General features: G+C 42.4%; 1 protein-coding gene across 2 annotated transcripts in view; it reads right to left on the minus strand.

Annotated features, from left to right (window-relative positions):
* The window catches only part of LOC139535748 (ethanolamine kinase 1-like), a 36375-nt gene extending 12616 nt beyond the window's left edge, over window positions 1-23759 (minus strand). Inside the window, exons 1-5 of one of the 2 annotated variants that reach the window (XM_071335503.1) lie at window positions 23284-23759; window positions 10252-10389; window positions 9763-9884; window positions 7301-7441; window positions 4408-4550 (exon numbers count right to left, since the gene is read on the minus strand). In XM_071335503.1, the coding sequence (XP_071191604.1) occupies window positions 4408-4550; window positions 7301-7441; window positions 9763-9884; window positions 10252-10389; window positions 23284-23487 (748 nt within the window). In that variant the 5' untranslated portion in view covers window positions 23488-23759. Of the gene's footprint in view, window positions 1-4407; window positions 4551-7300; window positions 7442-9762; window positions 9885-10251; window positions 10390-18343; window positions 18629-23283 lie in introns of those variants that run through there. The other variant, XM_071335502.1, reaches the window with a different exon arrangement.
* Between the last annotated feature and the right edge of the window lie 1229 nt (window positions 23760-24988).

Below are 24988 nucleotides of genomic sequence, written 5' to 3' on the forward strand. Positions count from 1 at the left end.
ATACAGGTAACAAGTTCAAACAGGTGCAGTTAATACAGGTAATGAGTGGAGAACAGGAGGGCTTCTTATAGAAAAACTAACAGGTCTGTGAGAGCCGGAATTCTTACTGGTTGGTAGGTGATCAAATACTTATGTCATGCAAATTAATTACTTAAAAATCATACAATGTGATTTTCTGGATTTTTGTTTTAGATTCTGTCTCTCACAGTTGAAGTGTAGCCATGATAAAAATTACAGACCTCTACATGCTTCGTAAGTAGGAAAACCTGCAAAATCGGCAGTGTATCAAATACTTGTTCTCCCCACTGTGTGTTTGTGTGCGCGTGCGTGTGTGCGTGTGTATATATATATATATATATATATATATATATACAGTGGGGAGAACAAGTATTTGATACACTGCCGATTTTGCAGGTTTTCCTACTTACAAAGCATGTAGAGGTCTGTAATTTTTATCATAGGTACACTTCAACTGTGAGAGACGGAATCTAAAACAAAAATCCAGAAAATCACATTGTATGATTTTTAAGTAATTAATTTGCATTTTATTGCATGACATAAGTATTTGATACATCAGAAAAGCAGAACTTAATATTTGGTACAGAAACCTTTGTTTGCAATTACAGAGATCATACGTTTCCTGTAGTTCTTGACCAGGTTTGCACACACTGCAGCAGGGATTTTGGCCCACTCCTCCATACAGACCTTCTCCAGATCCTTCAGGTTTCGGGGCTGTCGCTGGGCAATACGGAATTTCAGCTCCCTCCAAAGATTTTCTATTGGATTCAGGTCTGGAGACTGGCTAGACCACTCCAGGAACTTGAGATGCTTCTTACGGAGCCACTCCTTAGTTGCCCTGGCTGTGTGTTTCGGGTCGTTGTCATGCTGGAAGACCCAGCCACGACCCATCTTCAATGCTCTTACTGAGGGAAGGAGGTTGTTGGCCAAGATCTCGCGATACATGGCCCCATCCATCCTCCCCTCAATACGGTGCAGTCGTCCTGTCCTCTTTGCAGAAAAGCAGCCCCAAAGAATGATGTTTCCACCTCCATGCTTCACGTTTGGGATGGGTTCTTGGGGTTGTACTCATCCTTCTTCTTCCTCCAAACACAGCGAGTGGAGTTTAGACCAAAAAGTTATATTTTTGTCTCATCAGACCACATGACCTTCTCCCATTCCTCCTCTGGATCATCCAGATGGTCATTGGCAAACTTCAGACGGGCCTGGACATGCGCTGGCTTGAGCAGGGGACCTTGCGTGCGCTGCAGGATTTTAATCCATGACGGCGTAGTGTGTTACTAATGGTTTTCTTTGAGACTGTGGTCCCAGCTCTCTTCAGGTCATTGACCAGGTCCTGCCGTGTAGTTCTGGGCTGATCCCTCACCTTCCTCATGATCATTGATGCCCCACGAGGTGATATCTTGCATGGAGCCCCAGACCGAGGGTGATTGACCGTCATCTGAACTTCTTCCATTTTCTAATAATTGCGCCAACAGTTGTTGCCTTCTCACCAAGCTGCTTGCCTATTGTCCTGTAGCCCATCCCAGCCTTGTGCAGGTCTACAATTTTATCCCTGATGTCCTTACACAGCTCTCTGGTCTTGGCCATTGTGGAGAGGTTGGAGTCTGTTTGATTGAGCGTGTGGACAGGTGTCTTTTATACAGGTAACGAGTTCAAACAGGTGCAGTTAATACAGGTAATGAGTGGAGAACAGGAGGGCTTCTTAAAGAAAAACTAACAGGTCTGTGAGAGCCGGAATTCTTACTGGTTGGTAGGTGATCAAATACTTATGTCATGCAATAAAATGCAAATTAATTACTTAAAAATCATACAATGTGATTTTCTGGATTTTTGTTTTAGATTCCGTCTCTCACAGTTGAAGTGTACCTATGATAAAAATTACAGACCTCTACATGCTTTGTAAGTAGGAAAACCTGCAAAATCGGCAGTGTATCAAATACTTGTTCTCCCCACTGTATATATATAAAAACATGTTGAAGCACCTGTGGCAGCAACTACAGCCTCAACTCTTCTTGGGTATGATGTTGCAAGCTTGGTACACCTGTATTTGGGGAGTTTCTCCCATTCTCTGCAGATCCTCGCAAGCTCTGTCAGGTTGGATGGGGAGCGTTGCTGCACAGCTATTTTCATGTCTCTCCAGAGATGTTTGATCGGGTTCAAGTCTGGGCTCTGGCTGGGCCACTCAAGGACATTCATAGACTTGTCCCAAAGCCACTCCTGCATTGTCTTGGCTGTGTGCTCAGGGTCGTTGTCCTGTTGGAAGGTGAACTTTTGCCCCAGTCTGAGGTCCTGAGCTCTCTGGAGCAGGTTTTCATCAAGGATCTCTCTGTACTTTGCTCAGTTAATCTTTCCCTTGATACTGACTAGTCTCCCAGTCCCTGCCGTTGAAAAACATCCCCACAGCATGATGCTGCCACCACCATGCTTCCAGAGAATCTCCAGAGAATCTTTGCCTTTTGGCAAACTCCAAGCGGGCTGTCATGTGCCTTTTACTGAAGAGTGGCTTCGGTCTGGCCACTCTATCATAAAAGGCCTGATTGGTGGAGTGCTGCAGAGATGGGAGAACCTTCAAGAAGGACAACCATCTCCACAGACGAACTCTGGAGCTCTGTCAAAGTGACGATCGGGTTCTTGGTCACCTCCCTGACCAAGGACCTTCTCCCCCGATTGCTCAGTTTGGCTGGGCAGCCAGCTCTAGGAAGAATCTTGGAGGTTGCAAACTTCTTCCATTTAAGAATGATGGAGGCCACTGTGTTCTTGGGGACCTTCAATGTTGCAGACATTTTTTAGTACCCTTCCCCAGATCGGTGCCTCGACACAAACCTGTCTCGAGGGCTCTAGGGACAATTCCTTCGACTTCATGGCTTGGTTTTTGCTCTGACATGCACTATCAACTGTGGGACCTTATATAGACAGGTGTGCCTTTTCATTTGATTGGTCATGATTTGTATTTACCACAGGTGGACTCCAATCAAGTTGTAGAAACTTCAAGGATGATCAGCGGAAACAGGATGAAGCTTAGCTCAATTTAGAGTCTCATAGCAAAGGGTCTGAATACTCATGTTAATAAGGTATTTTTTTTATTATACTTTAGCTAAAATTTCTAAAAACCTGTTTTCGCTTTGTCATTATGGGGTATTGTGTGTAGATTGATAAGGAAAAAACGATTTAATCAATTTTAGAATAAGGCTGTAACGTAACAAAATGTGGAAAAAGCCAAGGGGTGTGAAAACTTTCCGAATGCACTGTAAAACAGTCAGAATGGAGAAAGATCCATGTAAATCCCTTAGAATGTATGTGTTTGCCACCCTCATGCACTACTCAATTTGCAAATTTAGAATTTGTATTATTCAAAACCAAAATACTGTCAAATACTGTCAAAAATGATAAAAAATACAGTGATAGAGGTCCTTGTCCTTGTGTGGATGATGTTCTAACGTTGCTGTAACCAACTCACCCTCTTTGCTGTTGTGAAGGATGTTCTAACGTTGCTGTAACCAACTCACCCTCTTTGCTGTTGTGGATGATGTTCTAACGTTGCTGTAACCAACTCACCCTCTTTGCTGTTGTGAAGGATGTTCTAACGTTGCTGTAACCAACTCACCCTCTTTGCCGTTGTGGATGATGTTCTAACGTTGCTGTAACCGACTCACCCTCTGATGTTGTGGATGATGTTCTAACGTTGCTGTAACCAATTCACCCTCTTTGATGTTGTGAAGGATGTTCTAACGTTGCTGTAACCAACTCACCCTCTTTGCTGTTGTGGATGATGTTCTAACGTTGCTGTAACCAACTCACCCTCTTTGATGTTGTGAAGGATGTTCTAACGTTGCTGTAACCAACTCACCCTCTTTGATGTTGTGAAGGATGTTCTAACGTTGCTGTAACCAACTCACCCTCTTTGCTGTTGTGGATGATGTTCTAACGTTGCTGCAACCAACTCACCCTCTTTGCTGTTGTGAAGGATGTTCTAACGTTGCTGTAACCAACTCACCCTCTTTGCTGTTGCGAAGGATGTTCTAACGTTGCTGTAACCAACTCACCCTCTTTGCTGTTGTGGATGATGTTCTAACGTTGCTGCAACCAACTCACCCTCTTTGCTGTTGTGGATGATGTTCTAACGTTGCTGCAACCAACTCACCCTCTTTGCTGTTGTGGATGATGTTCTAACGTTGCTGTAACCAACTCACCCTCTTTGCTGTTGCGAAGGATGTTCTAACGTTGCTGTAACCAACTCACCCTCTTTGCTGTTGTGGATGATGTTCTAACGTTGCTGCAACCAACTCACCCTCTTTGCTGTTGTGGATGATGTTCTAACGTTGCTGCAACCAACTCACCCTCTTTGCTGTTGTGGATGATGTTCTAACGTTGCTGCAACCAACTCACCCTCTTTGCTGTTGTGGATGATGTTCTTGCAGAGCAGGTCGTTGTGACAGAGCACCACAGGAGAGCCCAGCTTTGACAAGTGCTCCTTCATCCACACCATCTCCTGCTCCAACACCGCCTGGCTGGGCACCTCCTGCTGGATCCTGGAGAGAGAGGGGCGGTGGGGGGAGTCCACATTTTCAGACAAACATCAGTGACTCCGTTTCCTCCCTGTGACTGTTGTCGAGGACACCATGTTCATTGTTAAATAAAAACAACAGTAAGTTGCCCCTATTTAGAGTGACTGAAATAGCTTTGCCAGGTTGTCACCAAAGTGTATACAGTGTTGTTGGACCAACAGAGCATGGGACTTTGTAGAATGAACAAAAACAGACACACACTCTCTCAAAAGGGTAGAGTTTCAAATCAGATGGAGTGCAGCCGACTAATACAATTGTAGCCAGAGGTGCATACATCCCGATTTTGCACAACAGCACTATTCTCTCACTCCTTGCGGGTTGTCTTACATGAATGAGCCTGCTGCTGAGGAGAGAGAGAGAGCAAGAGAGGAGCGTTGAGCTACTGTTGATTGCAGAGTATGCCTATAGTGAAAAGTCTAGAAGGGGAATGTTCCCCGTAATGACAAGTTTTAATATTGTAGTGAACTAAGATAACAAGAATGTTGGCGCAGCAAAATGCAGGCTAGTGTGCAACTCGCTATTCAGGTACAGTAGGATGCAATTTCTTTACTTTATAAAATGTTTTCATATTTATCATTTGTTTTATCATTATTCTATCATTGTAGGCCTATGTATTAATCTAAACCAGTTCTTTAAATATGCAAAATGTTGTTTTTTTTCATTCTGTTTAAACATTTATTAGCTAAATTAAGTTCGACCTGTCTTTTTGATTGTGTGCTCTGTATTTTGATTAAGATCGGTTTATAAGTAAGCCCGTTGTAAAATAAATATAATTAGCCTATTGCTGTCATTTGTTGGGTACATTAAGCACTAGCCTTTCTTAGTAATTGCTGCAATATAGCCTGTTTGTCTAGGTTTAAACCAGTTCGCAAGTGTTTTGTTTCATTTTGTTGAGCAATTTTCTTTGGTCAAATTAAGTTCCACCTGTAATGCGTTTGCCGCAATACAATATCCTGCTCGTATTTTCCCTATAAACAATGGCCTGATTTACTTTTAATATTACCCTAATTTACTTTTGCTTGATTTACATTTAATATTACCCTAATTTACTTTTGCTTGATATACTTTTGATATTACCCTGGTTATTAGCCTATTATGTTGCAGGCGTATGATATGAAGGCAGTGCCCAGTTTACTCCGACAGTTGAACTTGAGGTAGAATGTTCTTGGCATACCAGAGTTACTCCTATAATCTAACATTATAAAAAAAAAAAAATTATATAGAAAACTCACATATTAGCCTCCTTCCTTACGCCTATATCGCGATCTCTCTCTCTTGGGCTGAGCCTAAGCTTATATATATATATATATATACACACACATTTTTTAAAATCAATATCATACAGAGAGTGCCTAAGCCCACAGGCCTATGAATGCAATGCCCTGATGCATTTAGTGCTCAAATCTCCAACAGCTGAACCGTGAGGTGGACAATTCTTGTTTTAGGAAAGTAAAAAACAAAAACTCTATAAAAGTTCTGCATATGCTACACATCGAAACACAAGAAAAGCGTTTTTGTAATTTGTTATAGGCTGTTTAAGGACAGGTAAATGTGGCTCATTTGGCCAATATCCCTGGTTTATTGATGGTGCTGGCTGCGTGGGTGGACGCCCTAATGGGTAACACACCCAATCCATATGGATGACCGGTACATTTCTCAAATGTCCGATAAATTAAAATCTTCCCGGTCACTTTTCCGGCGCCACTGTTTCCTATCATAAACCTTGGTGTGTATGTGTGTACTGTATGTGTGTTTGCATGAGAGTAAGGTAATTTGTGTGTACTGTCTTCACCCTGAGAGTGCCCAGTGGAGCAGTGCTGAGAGGAAAGGGTTCATTCCATGGGTGATTGTCTCGGCCAATCGAGCAACCACTCTCCTGTGGTAATGGGCTTAAAGGGCTAATCCAGAGTTGCCTGAAGAGGCAGAGAAGAAAGGGGAGGACTGACCGACTCACACTGTGTTAACTCTATCCAGGGATTCCCACTTCTAACTTTCTTCCATTAGTAGTACAGCAATAGTTACTACTATTGGGAATATTCCCTACTATCAGTAACCAACCACCAAATGATACTACTGCTGCTTCTCCCTATAGCCTATCCCCACTGAGGACCATCTGCACCCAGGCCACTGCTCTCTTACTGAGCTCCCAGTCTCCAGTTTCCAAGAGTTTCACCCAGCTCTCTCCACCCTGCCTGCCCAGGATCTCTGCTGTTGGCTGGGTACAGGAGCAAGTTGAGCAACCACCCTCAAGAAGGCAGAAGCCTTCTCTTCTCTGGGCACAGTTGTTGAGTCTACGTTTGTGCGAGTGTGACTAGGACTGTGTGTACAGTGCAGGCAGGATAGCTGAATGACACAGTGTGCTACATTACCCAGGCAGGCTGATAAACTGTAAGCGGTATGCAAACATCTGATATCCCAATGCATACCTCTGGCTCCCTAATCCACATCTACCCTGCACTGTAGTTATGATCACACTTATATAAGAGCCTGTATAGAGGACTTAATAACCATGGGAATAAAGCATAATCCTCCCAGAAGACTGAGTATGTATGAACAATAAACCAGGTTATGAAAAGACCCTTCTGAGTAAGAGGGGCCAAAGTGTGTCTGAGCCAGTGTCTGTGTGCGTGTAACTTTGGTCTAGTTTCTTTAGTCTCTGTGTTTTCAGGTTACCTGGTGTGGAGTGTGTGTGTCTCGTTTCAGGGTCCTCTTACCTGGTGTTGGAGGCTTGATCGGTGAACTCGGTAGCGACCAGAGAGAAATATTTCCTCATCTTGATCCACAGATTGGGTTTGGGGATGCAGCCGTTGTGTGCATGGATCGCATGGATATGAGCCATCTCCCTGGATATCAGTCTAAGGAGGAAGATACACACATTATAAGACACTATATTACACACTACTCAATACAGTATACCAGTACTCACCTTTCATGCAAACATGTTTGTTCTGATGAATTAAATAAAATACAATGTGCTCTTCCAAAATTACTCATATCCACTAAAAACCGTTGGGTCCTGGATCCTTCTCTGATAATGTATTAACTTGACTGCTTGACCTCTAATTCTAGTTCCATGGTGATAACAGGGTTTAGGACAGTCTTGAGACTCATCAGTCCATCTGGACTCATCAGTAGGCTACTATAGTATACAGTTGTGGCCAAAGGTTTTGAGAATGACACAAATATACATTTTCACAAAGTCTGCTGCCTCAGTTTGTATGATGGCAATTTGCATATACTCCAGAATGTTATGAAGAGTGATCAGATGCAAATGAACCGAATCCCCAAAAAACATTTCCACTGCATTTCAGCCCTGCCACAAAAGGACCAGCTGACATGTCAGTGATTCTCTCGTTAACACAGGTGTGAGTGTTGATGAGGACAAGGTTGGAGATCACTGTCTTTCTGATTGAGTTCAAATAACAGACTGGAAGCTTCAAAAGGAGGGTGGTGCTTGGAATCATTGTTCTTCCTCTGTCAGCCATGGTTACCTGCAAGAAAACACGTGCCGTCATCATTGCTTCGCACAAAAAGGGCTTCACAGGCAAGGATATTGCACCTAAATCAACCATTTATCGGATCATCAAGAACGTCAAGGAGAGCCGTTCAATTGTTGTGAAGAAGGCTTCAGGGCGCCCAAGAAAGTCCAGCAAGCGCCAGGACCGTCTCCTAAAGTTGATTCAGCTGCGGGATCGGGGTACCACCAGTACAGAGCTTGCTCAGGAATGGCAGCAGGCAGGTGTGAGTGCATCTGCACGCACAGTGAGGCGAAGACTTTTGGAGGATGGCCTGGTGTCAAGAAGGGCAGCAAAGAAGCCACTTCTCTCCAGGAAAAACATCAGGAACAGACTGATATTCTGCAAAAGGTACAGGGTTTGGACTGCTGAGGACTAAAGTCATTTTCTCTGATGTATCCCCTTTCCGATTGTTTGGGGCATCCGGAAAAAAGCTTGTCCGGAGAAGACAAGGTGAGCGCTACCATCAGTCCTGTGTCATGCCAACAGTAAAGCATCCTGAGACCATTCATGTGTGGGGTTGCTTCTCAGCAAAGGGAGTGGGCTCACTAAAAAAATTGCCTAAGAACACAGCCATGAATAAAGAATGGTACCAACACATCCTCCGAGAGCAACTTCTCCCAACCATCCAGGAACAGTTTGGTGACGAACAATGCCTTTTCCAGCATGATGGAGCACCTTGCCATAAGGAAAGTTATAACTAAGTGGCTCGGGGAACAAAACATTGTTATTTTGGGTCCATGGCCAGGAAACTCCCCAGACCTTAATCCCTTTGAGAAATTGTGGTCAATCCTCAAGAGGCGGGTGGACAAACAAAAACCCGCAAATTCTGACAAACTCCAAGCATTGATTATACAAGAATGGGCTGCCATCAATCAGGATGTGGCCCAGAGGTTAATTGACAGCATGCCAGAGCAGATTGCAGAGGTCTTGAAAAAGAAGGGACTACACTGCAAATATTGACTCTTTGCATCAACTTCATGTAATTGTCAATAAAAGCCGTTGACACTTATGAAATGCTTGTAATTATACTTCAGTATTCCATAGTAACATCTGACAAAAATATCTGAAGACACTGAAGCAGCAAACGTTGTGGAAATTAATATTTGTGTCATTCTCAAAACTTTTGGCCACGACTGTAGACTTACACAGATCTGGTTGTAGTATGCTTATCAAAGGCTGGCTTGCTACAGTTTGTTAGCTCAGCACTGTCTGCTGGTAGAACAGAGGAGCACTGCACCATGTGCTGCCGTGTTCAGTCTGCTGTAAACAAAGTCCTGACCGTAACATCTCACTCCAACTAACCCATAAACCCAGCAGAACAGAGTGTGACCATATGGATGAAAAACATGTATCACTCTAACTCAAAGTTAGAGCATTGAAGATGCTCTCCTATACTGGTTTCCTGGAAAGAGCTGGAGGGAGAAAGGACCTGAATGAGCAGTACACAGTGGTGTGTACTATAAACTCCTGCAGGAGTTTGTATTGAGGGTGTGTACATTTACGAATCAAAGCCCGCCTTACCTGCAGGCTAGACAGATACCAGGATCAGCTTGAAGATGGTTTTCGAATAACATTGTCCCCCATCCGTTTAACAGGCACCTCCACACCATCACACCTGAGTAGGGAGGGGTCCCTGTTGGACTGCACCATGTCCTCACCTGAGTATGGTAGGATCCCTGACATCCTGTGTTCCGAGGGCGTCCCCCTGCATGAACTCGTAGCAAAGGCCATTCTGGAAGGTGCAGTAGAGCCGCGGAGCGCAGCCGTTAGCATGCAGCACCTGGGAACACACACATTATTAGACACAGGTGGCCTAAGACAGACCAGGAAATAGCCTAAACATGGGTCCATGCACAGGGAGTTGAACTTGGCTACCAGTGTAGATGCACTTCCTGAAGAATCTGGTGTTTGATTTACATAGATGTCCTCTAGTGAAGCACCTGGAAGCTCTGAAGTGTCAAGTGTGTGAACTGTAAAGGGTGTGTGTTAGAGAACGTGTGTATGCGCACCTGGAGGCTCTGAAGTGTCATGTGTGTGAACTGTAAAGGGTGTGTGTTAGAGAACGTGTGTATGCGCACCTGGAGGCTCTGAAGTGTCAAGTGTGTGAACTGTAAAGGGTGTGTGTTAGAGAACGTGTGTATGCGCACCTGGAAGCTCTTGAGCTCGTTGTCTCGGTCGACGATCAGCTCCGTCTTGTTCCCATACACACGTACCAGAACAACGTCTTCTGGACTCGCCTCCACATAACAACCAACCAGCTTATTAGTGGTCCCATCAGTGAAGAGCTGAGAGAGGAAGAAGGGGAGAGACACAGAGAGATTAATACAGAATAAAAAAAAGAATAAAAAACATTTCAAAAGAAAGAAAAAAAAAAATAATCACCAGGGAGGTCTGGACAGAGGGATTGGGAGGGAGAGATTCTGGGAGAATTTCAATTGGACACTCCTCGTGTCCTCAAAACCCATTGGATATGAAAGGACACAAGGAGTATGCAATTGAGATTATCCCATTGTTAATTGGGTTTACTCTAGTTTACTGTCACTAGATAATGAGGCACAAGCCTGTCCTTGTCAGGAATCATATCAGAAAGCATAGGCCTAGATGACCATGAGAAGGTTGAGTGAGTCACAACAGTGAATTCCTAGAAGGTCTGACTTTCTCCTGAGCTGTGATAGCAGAAACAGTAGATCATGTCAATGTAAAAGGACCCATGAGCATCAACATCTGAAGTTTGTAGGAGTATATCAAATTTGGTGTCAAATGAGATAAGAGTCTATTTTGGGGAAATGAAATGAACGTATAGATGTTTTTCAACCATTTTCCATTTTCCAATAAGCAAAGGCTTTGATTTCTGGTCACACAGATCGCAAAAGGGTCTTAAAAACATCTACTAGAAAAAGTCTTAAAGTATTAGAAATACATAAAAACACAATGTTGAAGAGCCCTGCCAAGTAATATCAACAGTTATATTTAATTGTGCAGAAATTTGCCTTCTGTAAGTTTAAGAAATATTGTCTTGTGATTCTGTTACCAAAAACCCACACATCTTTCAGATATTTTATAATTTCTCTCCCTCATGAGGGAGGATTGTGAAAGTTCACAGAAGTAACAAAACAAGTTAAGGTCGACCTACCAATTAGTTAGTTTTTACTGATGATAATTCATTCACAAAAGTATTACGTGATTAAAAACACGTCACACATACCAAAATTGATAACAGAAACTAGGTTTCCATCCAATTGGCAACAGATTTTGAAAATTGCGTGATAACTACATTTTGTGTGCACTAGGTTTTCCGCTTACGTTTTCATGTACCAGATAAAAAAATTGAAAGTACAATACGTTTCCATCGCATTTTCAACTCTTCTGCGTTAAATAGCAAACATGCACTCTAGCCAACATAGCTTTGAGGGCACTATGGTGTTGAACGCTGAGCTGTAGTCAATGAATAGCATTCTCACATAGGTGCAACTTTTGTCCAGGTGGGAAAGGGCAGTGTGGAGTGCAATAGAGATTGCAGCATCTGTGGATCTGCCACATGCGCGCTGAACGGGGAATCCACGTGACTGATTTGATGTTAAAAAGACATTGCCGATTAAGTCCCTGGTTTGGATCTTTTGGAAGTTAGAAAAAGTTCAAGCAAATATTCCTCAAGGAACACAAAATTCAAGAGCACAATGTGGAATAGTATGACTGACCCTACATACTGATCTTAGGTCAGTTTTTGAGTCGTCCCCTAATGTATTTGGATAGGGTAAACTGATACTAAATCTATCAATTTGCGAGTTCATCTGGAAGCTCTATATTCCTGCCATTTTGCAAGACTCCATTTGATGACAGATTTATTTGTAATAATGACAATTACAACAATACTGAATGAACACTTATTTGAACTTAATGTAATAAATCAATAAAATCTATTTAGCCTCAAATAAATAATGAAACATGTTCAATTTGGTTTAAATAATGCAAAAACAAAGTGTTGTAGAAGAAAGTAAAAGTGCAATATGTGCCATGTAAGAAAGCTAACATTTAAGTTCCTTGCTCAGAACATGAGAACATATGAAAGCTGGTGGTTCCTTTTAACATGATTCTTCAATATTCCCAGGTAAGAAGTTTTAGGTTGAATTATAGGACAATTTCTCTCTATACCATTTGTATTTCATATACCTTTGACTATTGGATGTTCTTATAGGCACTTTAGTATTGCCAGTGTAACAGTATAGCTTCCATCCCTCTCCTCGCCGGTACCTGGGCTCGAACCAGGAACACATCGACAACAGCCACCCTCGAAGCAGTGTTACCCATGCAGAGCAAGGGGAACAACTACTCCAAGTCTGAGCGAGTGACGTTTGAAACGCTATTAGCGCGCACCCCGCTAACTAGCTAGCCATTTCACATCGGTTACACCAGCCTAATCTCGGGAGTTGATAGGCTTTAAGTCATAAACAGCAGAGCTGCTGGCAAAACGCACAAAAGTGCTGTTTGAATGAATGCTTACGAGCCTGCTGGTGGCCACCATCGCTCAGTCAGACTGCTCTATCAAATCATAGACTTAATTATAACATAATAACACACAGAAATACGAGCCTTAGGTCATTAATATGGTCGAATCCGGAAACTATCTTGAAAACAAAACATTTATTCTTTCAGTGAAATACGGAACCGTTCCGTATTTTATCTAACGGGTGGCATCCATCAGTCTAAATATTCCTGTTACATTGCACAACCTTCAATGTTACGTCATAATTACGTACAATTCTGGCAAATTAATTCGCAATGAGCCAGGCAGCCCAAACTGTTGCATATACCCTGACTCTGCGTGCAATGAACGCAAGAGAAGTGACAATTTCACCTGGTTAATATTGCCTGCTAACCTGGATTTCTTTTAGCTAAATATGCAGGTTTAAAAATATATACTTCTGTGTATTGATTTTAAGAAAGGCATTGATGTTTATGGTTAGGTAGACTGAGGGTTAGACTGAGGGTATAATCTACATGGTGAGGTTATTATGGAGCTCACAGATACAGTGCAGGTAGGCTGTGAGGGTATAGTCTACATGGTGAGGTTATTATGGAGCTCACAGATACAGTGCAGGTAGACTGAGGGTATAATCTACATGGTGAGGTTATTATGGAGCTCACAGATACAGTGCAGGTAGACTGAGGGTATAATCTACATGGTGAGGTTATTATGGAGCTCACAGATACAGTGCAGGTAGACTGAGGGTATAATCTAAATGGTGAGGTTATTATGGAGCTCACAGATACAGTGCAGGTAGACTGAGGGTATAATCTACATGGTGAGGTTATTATGGAGCTCACAGATACAGTGCAGGTAGACTGAGGGTATAATCTACATGGTGAGGTTATTATGGAGCTCACAGATACAGTGCAGGTAGACTGAGGGTATAATCTAAATGGTGAGGTTATTATGGAGCTCACAGATACAGTGCAGGTAGACTGAGGGTATAATCTACATGGTGAGGTTATTATGGAGCTCACAGATACAGTGCAGGTAGACTGTGAGGGTATAATCTACATGGTGAGGTTATTATGGAGCTCACAGATACAGTGCAGGTAGGCTGTGAGGGTATAGTCTACATGGTGAGTTATTATGGAGCTCACAGATACAGTGCAGGTAGGCTGTGAGGGTATAATCTACATGGTGAGGTTATTATGGAGCTCACAGATACAGTGCAATTAGGCTGTGAGGGTATAGTCTACATGGTGAGGTTATTATGGAGCTCACAGATACAGTGCAGTTAGGCTGTGAGGGTATAGTCTACATGATGAGGTTATTATGGAGCTCACAGATACAGTGCAGGTAGGCTGTGAGGGTATAGTCTACATGGTGAGGTTATTATGGAGCTCACAGATACAGTGCAGGTAGGCTGTGAGGGTATAGTCTACATGGTGAGGTTATTATGGAGCTCACAGATACAGTGCAGGTAGGCTGTGAGGGTATAGTCTACATGGTGAGTTATTATGGAGCTCACAGATACAGTGCAGGTAGGCTGTGAGGGTATAATCTACATGGTGAGGTTATTATGGAGCTCACAGATACAATGCAGGCAGACTGAGGGTATAATCTACATGGTGAGTTATTATGGAGCTCACAGATACAGTGCAGGTAGACTATGAGGGTATAGTCTACATGGTGAGGTTATTATGGAGCTCACAGATACAATGCAGGTAGACTGAGGGTATAATCTACATGGTGAGTTATTATGGAGCTCACAGATACAGTGCAGGTAGACTGTGAGGGTATAGTCTACATGGTGAGGTTATTATGGAGCTCACAGATACAGTGCAGGTAGACTGTGAGGGTATAGTCTACATGGTGAGTTATTATGGAGCTCACAGATACAGTGCAGGTAGGCTGTGAGGGTATAGTCTACATGGTGAGGTTATTATGGAGCTCACAGATACAGTGCAGGTAGGCTGTGAGGGTATAGTCTACATGGTGAGGTTATTATGGAGCTCACAGATACAGTGCAGGTAGGCTGTGAGGGTATAGTCTACATGGTGAGGTTATTATGGAGCTCACAGATACAGTGCAGGTAGGCTGTGAGGGTATAGTCTACATGGTGAGGTTATTATGGAGCTCACAGATACAGTGCAGGTAGACTGAGGGTATAATCTACATGGTGAGGTTATTATGGAGCTCACAGATACAGTGCAGGTAGACTGTGAGGGTATAGTCTACATGGTGAGGTTATTATGGAGCTCACAGATACAGTGCAGGTAGACTGTGAGGGTATAGTCTACATGGTGAGGTTATTATGGAGCTCACAGATACAGTGCAGGTAGGCTGTGAGGGTATAGTCTACATGGTGAGGTTATTATGGAGCTCACAGATACAGTGCAGGTAGGATGTGAGGGTATAGTCTACATGGTGAGGTCATTATGGAGAAGAGCGAGAATATTTATTTGTCAAACGGCAGTCAAGCATCGATCATCATTTAAACAGAATAAGACCCTCCAGGTCCATTCCAACCACTCCGCTAAAAACAGCTTCGCTCCAAATTCGCTCCATTCATTTAAAAAAAAATCCCAATTGAACAAACAACCATCTATTTTTGTGACTTCCTGGACATACCATTTGGTTTTGAAGTATTGAAACCAAACCAAACGAGTGGGCTCCCGAGTGGCGCAACGGTCTAAGGCACTGCATCTCAGTGCAAAAGGCGTCACTACAAATCCAGGCTGTACCACATCCGGCCGTGATTGGGAGTCCCATAGGGCGGCGCACAATTGGCCCAGCGTTGTCCTGGTTTGGCTGTCAATGTAAATAACAATTTGTTCTTAACTGACTTGCCTAGTTAAATAAAGGTTACATAATGAAAATTATTTGAATAAACATGAAACGGTGAATGTAAGACATGCACATCATTTCAAATATGCTACATGTCATATTGAACAGCATATAAACACTAAATAGGTCAGGAGCCAGACAGGGAGCCTAAGAAGGAATGAAAATGAATTATTTAGGCCATATTACTTCAAAGCTATAGCCTACAAAGAAATACATTGTGAAGCATTTGCGAGTGCGACAATAGGCTGGTAGGGACATGAAGCTCTCAGCATTTAAACAATTTTGTTGTATTAAATCATTATAGTCTATACATTTCGCATATAGGCTGTGACTTACAAAGAATTAAATACAAATTAAAATAAAAAATTACTTATTAGAGCCTTTGAATTTATTTTTAGAATACATTTTTAGAAACAGGAGTTTGGCCAGTCTGTGTCTTCAGGCTAATGTGATGGTGTCTGGAGAGCCGCCCAGCAGTGGAGAATATCCTCTCTACACTTGCAGAGCCACTGGGGATGCTAAACACCATTTTGGCCACTCTTGACAGGCTGGGTAGAGATGCAGTTATTTTTTTCATATAGTTAGGCCGAAAGAATTTTAAGCAAAATAACCCAATCGAAACAGAAAGCTTCTAGAACTTGAGAATATGCCAGGCCTATTGGGCCAAAATCAATTATGGCCTATTGTATAGATCAGTGGTTCCCAAACTTTTTATAGTTCCGTAGTCCTTCAAACATTCAACCCCCAGCTGCGTACCCCCTCTAGCACCAGGGTCAGCGCACTCTCAAATGTTTTTTGCCATCATTGTAAGCCAGCCACACACACACTATACGATACATTTATTAAACATAAAAATGAATGTGAGTTTGTCACAACTCGGCTCGTGGGAAGTAACAAAGAGCTCTTATAGGACCAGGGCACAAATAATAATCAATAATTTTGCTCTTTGTTTAACCATCTTACATATAAAACCTTATTTGTTGAATGAAAATTGTGAATAACTCACCACAGGTTAATGAGAAGGGTGTTCTTGAAAGGATGCACATAACTCTGCAATGTTGGGTTGTATTGGAGAGTTTCAGTCTTAAATCATTTTCCACATACAGTCTGCGCCTGTATTTAGTTTTCATGTTAGTGAGGGCCGAAAATCCACTCACACAAAGGTACGTGTTTGCAAAGGCATCAGTGTCTTAACAGTGCGATTTGCCAAGGCAGGATACTCTGAGCACAGCCCAATCCAGAAATCTGGCAGTGGCTTCTGATTAAATTCAATTTTCACAGAACCGCTTGTTGCAATTTCAATGAGGCTCTCTTGTTCAGATATCGGTAAGTGGACTGGAGGCAGGGCATGAAAGGGATAACGAATCCAGTTGTTTGGGGTCATCCGTTTGGGGAAAGCACATACGTAATTGCGCACCCAACTCACTCAGGTGCTTCGCTAAACCACATTTGACATTGTCCGTAAACTTGAGTTTGTTTGCACACAAAAAAAAATATCATAAAATGGAAAGACCTGTGTGTTGTCCTTGTTAATGCAGACAGAGAAGAGCTCCAACTTATTAAATCATAGTCTCAATTTTGTCCAGCACATTGAATATAGTTGCAGAGAGTCCCTGTAATCCTAGATTCAGATCATTCAGGCAAGAAAAAACATCACCCAGATAGGCCAGTCGTGTGAGAAACTCACCATCATGGAAGCAGTCAGACAAGTGAAAATTATGGTCAGTAAAGAAAACTTTAAGCTTAACTTTAACTTTAAGTCTCTCAATTTAAAAGAACGTGTCAATAGTTTGCCCCTTGATAACCAGCGCACTTCTGTATGTTGTAAAAGCATTACATGGTCGCTGGCCATATCATTGCATAGTGCAGAAAATACAGGAGAGTTCAGGGGCCTTGCTTTAACAAAGTTAACCATTTTCACTGTGGTGTCCAAAACGTCTTTCAAGCTGTCAGGCCTTCCTTTGGCAGCAAAAGCCTCTTGGTGGATGCTGCAGTGTACCCAAGTGGCATTGGGAGCAACTGCTTGCACACACGTTACCACTCCACTGTGTCTCCCTGTCAATGGCTTTTGCGCCATCAGTACAGATATCAACATGAGCAGCAGCTAACGTTTGGCTACATACGAACCGTTAGTGGAATTCCCCGAGAGAGTAACGGTTAATGTGATTGGATGTTAATTATTTGACTATGCTACCTGTATTTGACATTGTGTTGTTATTTCGCTGAACACTAGATTGTTTAATGTTATTTTTGGCAGTGAAACGAGGCTACTCAGGCGAGAAAAAAACCTAATCCACATGTATTTTTTTCATTTTAGATTTTTTTTTATTTTATTTTTTATTATTTGGCGTACCCCTGGCGGCATTGCGTGTACCCCCCAGTTTGGGAATACCTGGTATAGATAATAGAACAAAAACGAATGAAACATTTAAGAGATCTGATTTTTAGTTTATAAATACTTTGCTACAATGACACATGTAGTTATCTACCCACCTCGTTCCTTACTTTTTACATCTGCATGTAGTAAGTAGGGATGCACCAATATGACATTTTTGTCCAATACCAATATCAAAAATGTTTGTGGACTTAAGCATTCTCGTACAGTTAAATAGTTACACGGACACAGCGGTCTAAGACACTGCATCTCAGTGCAAGAGGCGTCACTACAGTCCATGGTTCGAATCCAGGCTGTATCACATCCGGCCGTGATTGGGAGTCCCATAGGGCAGCACACAATTGGCCCAGCGTCGTCAGGGTTTGGCCGGGGTATGCAGTCATTCATTGTAAATAAGAATTTGTTCTTAACTTACTTACCTAGTTAAATGAAGGTTACACATACACACCACAAAAAGTTATTTTATTGGCATTTACATATGTCCCTATTACCAGTAAAACATAATCAAAACCTATCTTTCACTTACTTGCTGTGCTGTTTCGTTGTTCATTTGTTCAGTTGTTTCAAACAGGATTTCATCATACATGTCAAGCAGTGAAGTTTCAGCTCTGTCTGTCCGTGACATCTCTTCCTCGGCACGCACTGTCACTGTGTCTGTTTCCATCTTGTCCAGCTGTGTACGTAACATTTCACGTAAACCCTGTTTCCTGTCTGCATCGAAGTAGCGGTCCTTGTACCTAGCATCGAGCATGGTGGCGACACAGTAAAGAGGCTCAGAGAATGCCACCGAATCGCTTGTTCACAGCCGAGTAATTTTGTACGTTTTAACCCCACGGTCTGTGTCAGAAGTTTTGTTGAGCAGGTGTTTCAATGCCATGACAGAGGGCGTCATGTCTGCTGCAGACGCAGTTGACCTTATTTCTCAAGTCAGTTGTTGGAATGGAGCTTGGAGTGATCATGTTTCCAAGTTTAAAACATGTTCTCAAATGTTCTTGAAATGGCAGCAGCGGTATGAGAACCAGCACATTCTTGAGAATGAAATACGGCTTTCCTCAGTATGCAATCCTCGTCGACCCACTGTGGTATCAGACTCAGCATGTTCATGGGGATGACGTTGCTGGTCCAAATGTCAGTCGTGAGGCTAATAGCAGTGACGCTCATGGATGTGAGTCTCAACAATACTGTGTCACTCCGGTAAGACATCTAAAAAAGATTGTGTACCGGGGCTTGACAAGTCGGCGAAAGCCAACATCCACGGCAGAGAACGGTTGATTGTCGAGGGCAATGAACTCCATTATCTTGGCGTTAATGAATTTCGCCTTTGAGTTGTCTCGCTGAAATGTTCTTACTCTTTCAAATGACTGCTCGACTTCAACTTGTTTAGTTGTTGGAAGCGTGCTCTTAGTATTTTATTGCTTTTGTTCTGTGTAGCGCTGTATTTTTCGTGGCGTCATTACATCATCTCGACCTCATGGCTTGGTTTTTACTCTGACATGCACTGTCAACTGTGGGACCTTATATAGACAGGTGTGTGCCTTTCCAAATCATCTCCAATCAATTTAATTTACCACAGGTGGACTCCAATCAAGTTATATAAACATCTCAAGGATGATCAATGTAAACAGGATTCACCTGAGCTCAATTTTGAGTCATAGCAATACCTAAATAAGGTATGTTTTTTTTTTTTTTTTTATAAATTTGCTAACATTTATACTGTTTACGCTTTGTCATTATGTGGTACTGTGTGTAAATTGCTGAGGATTTAGATTTATTTAATCCATTTTGGAATAAGGCTAGAACGTAACAAAATGTAGAAAAAGTAAAGGGGTCTGAATACTTTCAGAAGGCACTGTATTCATCCTGCGCCTGCCTGCAACTTTTCATACAGCACCAGCTGGCATTCTGTCAGACTACCACCTGCTACCGCAAGAACTGGTCCTGAACCCAACAACAGTCCTGCAATGTTATTTTAGGCGCATGTGATGCAGGTCACTTGCCAGCCATGGTCGCAGCAATTTTTAGCGCCCTATAGGCAATATATATATAAAAAAATAACCTAAGAAATAGGTTAAATTACCAGATTCTCACATGGCCCATTTTATTCGGCTATTGGTATTACTGGGCAATATCAGCCAACAGGCTAGACATAGTTTGAAGAAAGCAGTTGGAGAGTCTTGCACTTTATAGCCTACTTTTTAGGAGTGGGATGATTTTCAGACAGAGACAAATACGGGTGATCAATATTCATTTCTTGGCAATGAAGTATACTATAGCGTAATCCGATTTAGGAAGTACATTTCCTTGGAAAGATAACTGCCCTGTGCTTCTCCGCCCGTGCATAGGCTATAGCCTACTGTATTTAATTGAGACCGCAAGCACACCTGATCACGTGGAACCCCTTGCAATTGCCCAGTAAGAGTATTCTGGGTTACACTGGAGCTTAACAACTGGGCCAAAGGGCAAGGGCTTTACAGGTAGGCTACTTTTTTAACTTCTCCCAGACAAGGAAGAAGGGTCATTCCATGTCATTTCAGCAAGCCATGACACCCACCATCTCAGATTGTTCTGAAATCATTTCTGTAATTAGAAACAGAAGATAAGCATTCCAGAAACATTATTTTGTTGAAATAAAGAGAATACATTACATAGGATGAAACAATACTCCGAGCCGGAGCTCCATACTCCTTGTTAAACAGAGAAGTGATACTATATACTTGTTGTTGGGGTGGGATTGGTGTTGGGAGGTCCGTGGGTGGTTTTTGACAACTTCTTTCGATTCCTCACGTCTTTCTCTTTGTTAGAAAAAAGTTTGGTTCAAATCGGATGTTCGGTACTATAATTATTGAATATTATATAAATCCTAGAAATTCAAATAGCCAATTTGGGTGCAATCAATTAGCGTAATGTCTCAGAGATCTAATTATATTTCAACAAACTAACATTGCAGGAATGCTATTCTTCTTTAACAGAACACTGAGATTGTGGGTGTGGAAATCCTCTTTCTTGTGCTTTTTGAGGTGGAACGGCCCAGCTGTTTGCATTATCAGTGACAGCCACATCATTCAATGATTACTGTTGGGGGAGAAAGTAACACATGGGAACCCATGGTCTGCATATGTAGTCTCTAGTCAAGTGGGTCTTTCTTTCCTATTTTCCTTTCCTTTACAAACAGTTCACACCATTGAGATGCACCCAATAGCTAATAACTGACCATATTTATGTTCACTGGAATGTGGACAATCCCTGACTAGTGATATGACAGCTAAACAGACCACAGAGAGACTAGCCCTATAGACACTGGCCCTCTCTCTGGCCACCCACCCCAACATAGCTGGCATTCCTGGCATGGTTGACTAGAGAGATGGGCACACTGGCACCATGTTACGACCACACACACGTACACTGCCTTTATGAATGAATTATTTATCTCGTGACCGTCTACACATACCCAGAACACAATGCACCACTAAAACCTGTGATCATCCTGCCCCAGTGTGAGTGTGGTGTGTTGCTCCACATGTCACAGGTAATAAAGCGCCAACACAACTGAGGTAACTACTAACAAACATTCTACTTTTAGGTGACATGTTCTTTGAATGAGAACAAAATGTCTGCATATCTTAGTAGGCTATTACTTTATTGTGGCTAAGCTTAAAAGCTTTGGATCAAATTAAACAAAGTTTCTATCCATTGATGAGGCCATTGATGATCAAACATAAAAAAGTGACTAAATATCTCTTGCATGCCCACATCAGAGTAAGGCAGAAGGCCACATGGCATTAACGTGTGATAATAAGCAGCTGTAAGCTCAAAGAATTGGAATGGGGTGTGACTGGGCTGTTGGTGTTGGCAGCATCTGGTGTTTTCATGGATAGAGGGTTGGATGTTTGGGACTGGACTTGACACTAGATATTTACAGTAACTGAAAGCCCCCCGCCCCTTCATGTCCAGGTGGCTCAGTCAGGTCAGTTGTGTTGTGTTCCAGTAACCCCCCCCCCAGTTTCTCACTCTCCCCGTCTCCCTCCGTATACGTCTGACTCATTCTGCCTCCCTCCGTATCCGTCTCCCTCTCCATCTGTCCTCCAGCACTCTCTCTCTCTCTCTCTCTCTCTCTCTCTCAATTTGTCCTCTCTCTTTCTCAGAGTTGCCACGTGCCCATGCCTGGGGGGGGGCAGCTGTATTGGGCTGTGCTGGCACGGGGGCTGTGTGGGTTAAAGGGACAAAGGCAGGCAGACAAAGCCTGTTTGGGTGGCTCCCATTGAGAAAAGCTGTGTTGGGCGGTCAACAGTGTCACAATCTCAGTTACAGGGCAAAAGGGGTGACCAGCCCAGATTAGGCTAGGCACACACACGTAAATATCCAGCAGGGACAGTCACATTCTGGCCTCAATGTACAAAACAACCCAGAATGACTGGGGAACAGCTGACCCTCGGGCAGGAGACAAACGTCACCCGATAGCAGGCCTACCTACTGCTTAGTGCCAATGAATAATGCATTTCCCCGACTGACTGACTGACAGGAACCCTAAACATGGCAGGGTCAGAGTAATTCACACAAACAGGGTAATAATTTGGCCTAGCTAGGTCTATCAATGGACATCAATTCCAGTTTGTATGGAGATAAGAGTGAGGCGTGTTTGTTTGCCTGTGCAGTTGGGGGTGAGTTGTGTCTTGTGTGAATTCAAAATTAGGTGTGTGTCTGGGGTCAGGAGTGAGGCAATTAGGATGGGGATATGTGGTGGTCATCAGACCATGGGTGACTCTCACAGGGTATTGTAATCCTCCAGACACACAGCGTTGCCACTACCATGTCAATCTTATCTGAGTGGACAGCTTTCAAGGTGCCTGTATTTACAAGAAGCTATCAGGGCAGTGGAAAGTGTAAATTAGATAGGGGCTTTGAGCTAATACATACAGCCAGGCTCTATTTCTGCTGGCTAATGTTAACGTCATCAATGCTGCCTGACCCTCACGTCATTGCCAGCTGGTCACTGACAAATACAGATTACTGGACACATTTCATCCACACACACTTTCTGTAACCACAGACAAAAGGGGTTAGTTATCAGTAGCTATATTTGCTGTAACTGTCTCCTTTAAATACGCCACGTCTTTAAAGGGAGAGAGACGTATGACATTTCTATCAATATATCCATGGAGTACTGAAGCCTGACACAAATGTCTTATTCATTCGACCTAAGAATCCATCAAAGTGGTTAGTTAGTTAACTACTACTACTCCCAGGGCGCAACCAAGCGAACGTTAGCTAGTTAACACCACTAACTTTCATCTCAGCTTGAAAACGTAACTGCAAACTAAACGCAAGAGAAGCCAATGATAAAATGTATGCACAAGGCGAGGAATATATCAAGGGACTGGTCTGATAGCTATGCTAACTTTAGCTAGCTAGCCAACTAGTGATGTTGGGCCATTGGCGCATCATTCAGTGGAGAATTGTCAACCTTACCTTGGTCTTGACATGGTTCATGTCCCACGCTGGCCGAAGCTGCTTTATCAGCTTCATTGCTCCATCCGTTACATTATTTTCCTCCACGAAAATCGGGAATTTTCGAATTACCGGCGACCCAACAGGCACGTGTATCTCAGTCTCCATAATGTGGTTAATTTTTCGTTTCGAATTATTAACAGATATTTCTGGAATTCGGGACATAAAAAAAAAAATAGCTAACAGTTGTTTTATGAGCTGGTTGGTATAAACGGCTAACGTTGGTTAGCAAATGAGCTAGCTAAACCAGGGGCTTGTCGGTGTGAAAAGCAACGGCGCTGATGTAGAAGATGCAACTACCGGTGAGATCCTCTTCGGTTTTCTCAGGAGCCGGTCAGTTCACGACACGATTTCCTCCGACTTGGCACCGCCCTCGCGAAATCATCCGATGCTAGACACGCACACCGGCGGGATCGGAGAATGACAACCCGCGGACGGGGAGCACGCACACTTTTTAAGCCGAGTTTGTCCGAGTGGAGCCGAAGAGCGCCAGAGTCTTCTTCAGCGTTATGGTTTCCAATCATATACAATTAGTCATTATTAAATAACATGAGAGGGGCAACATTTATAACCTTGATCAGAAAGCCCTGGATCAGAAAGCCCTCACATGGCATTGTTTTTGCACAACATTTTAGGCTTATTGAGTAGTCACAGGCACTAGACATAATATGGTGCGGGGCGCCCCCAATTTCATCCAGTGGGTGTCAGTGTTGTAATGCAAAAACCAGGCGATTACCAGTGCAAGCAATGTTATTGCATTCAATATACAATGGGGTCTGAAATTATTGACACCCTTAATAAAGATTTAGCAAATACTGAGCTAAATTATATGCCAAAAATTGAGAATTTATATTATTTTATACTAAAGCAATTGTTTAGAAAAACTAGATTTTGTTATAAAAGGTAGGAGTCAAAATTATTGACACCCCTGTTTTCAATTCCTTTTAATACCTCACCTTGCGAGGATACGTGCAATGAGCCTTTTTCTAAAATGTTCTATGAGTTGGAGAACACATTGATAAAGATCTCAGAACATTCCTTTATATAGAATCCTTCCAGATCCTTGATATCCTTCATCTGCGCTTATCAACTGTCATCTTCAATTAGTTTTAAGTCCGGAGACTGAAATTATTATCAACCCCTTTACAATCACTAAATCAATCACAGATATATACACACACTAATTATATATACTTTAAATGCCCAGTGCAATAAGAAATAGATTTTCCTGTATTTACAGTGCATTTGGAATGTATTCAGACCGCTTTACTTTTTCCACATTTTGTTATATTACAGCCTTATTCTAAAATGAATTAAGTAAAACAAAATCCATGATTGGTTGTGTTCATGACACATTAAAACGTAATATTTTTTTATTTATTTTTTTTACAGTTAAATGACATGTCTTTACTATAAATCCCATAAAAAAGGAGGTCCCGTTAAAAAGATTGTGACCGTCCAAATGACATGGTATAATTCACACTCTGGATGGCACTTTCAAGTGAATTTACTGCTGTATGCTAATACCCTTATATACAATTCTGGCCATGAATGCAAACACTGTAATAAGACTTTTGGAATTGATTTATGATTTATTTGCACAGGGAAATGTACCAAACCGAAGCTGATGCATTTCATGTGTTGAACTTATTATATTGAACAAATC

The sequence above is a fragment of the Salvelinus alpinus genome, chromosome 12 (genome assembly GCF_045679555.1).
Source record: "Salvelinus alpinus chromosome 12, SLU_Salpinus.1, whole genome shotgun sequence".
Classification (NCBI taxonomy): domain Eukaryota; kingdom Metazoa; phylum Chordata; class Actinopteri; order Salmoniformes; family Salmonidae; genus Salvelinus; species Salvelinus alpinus.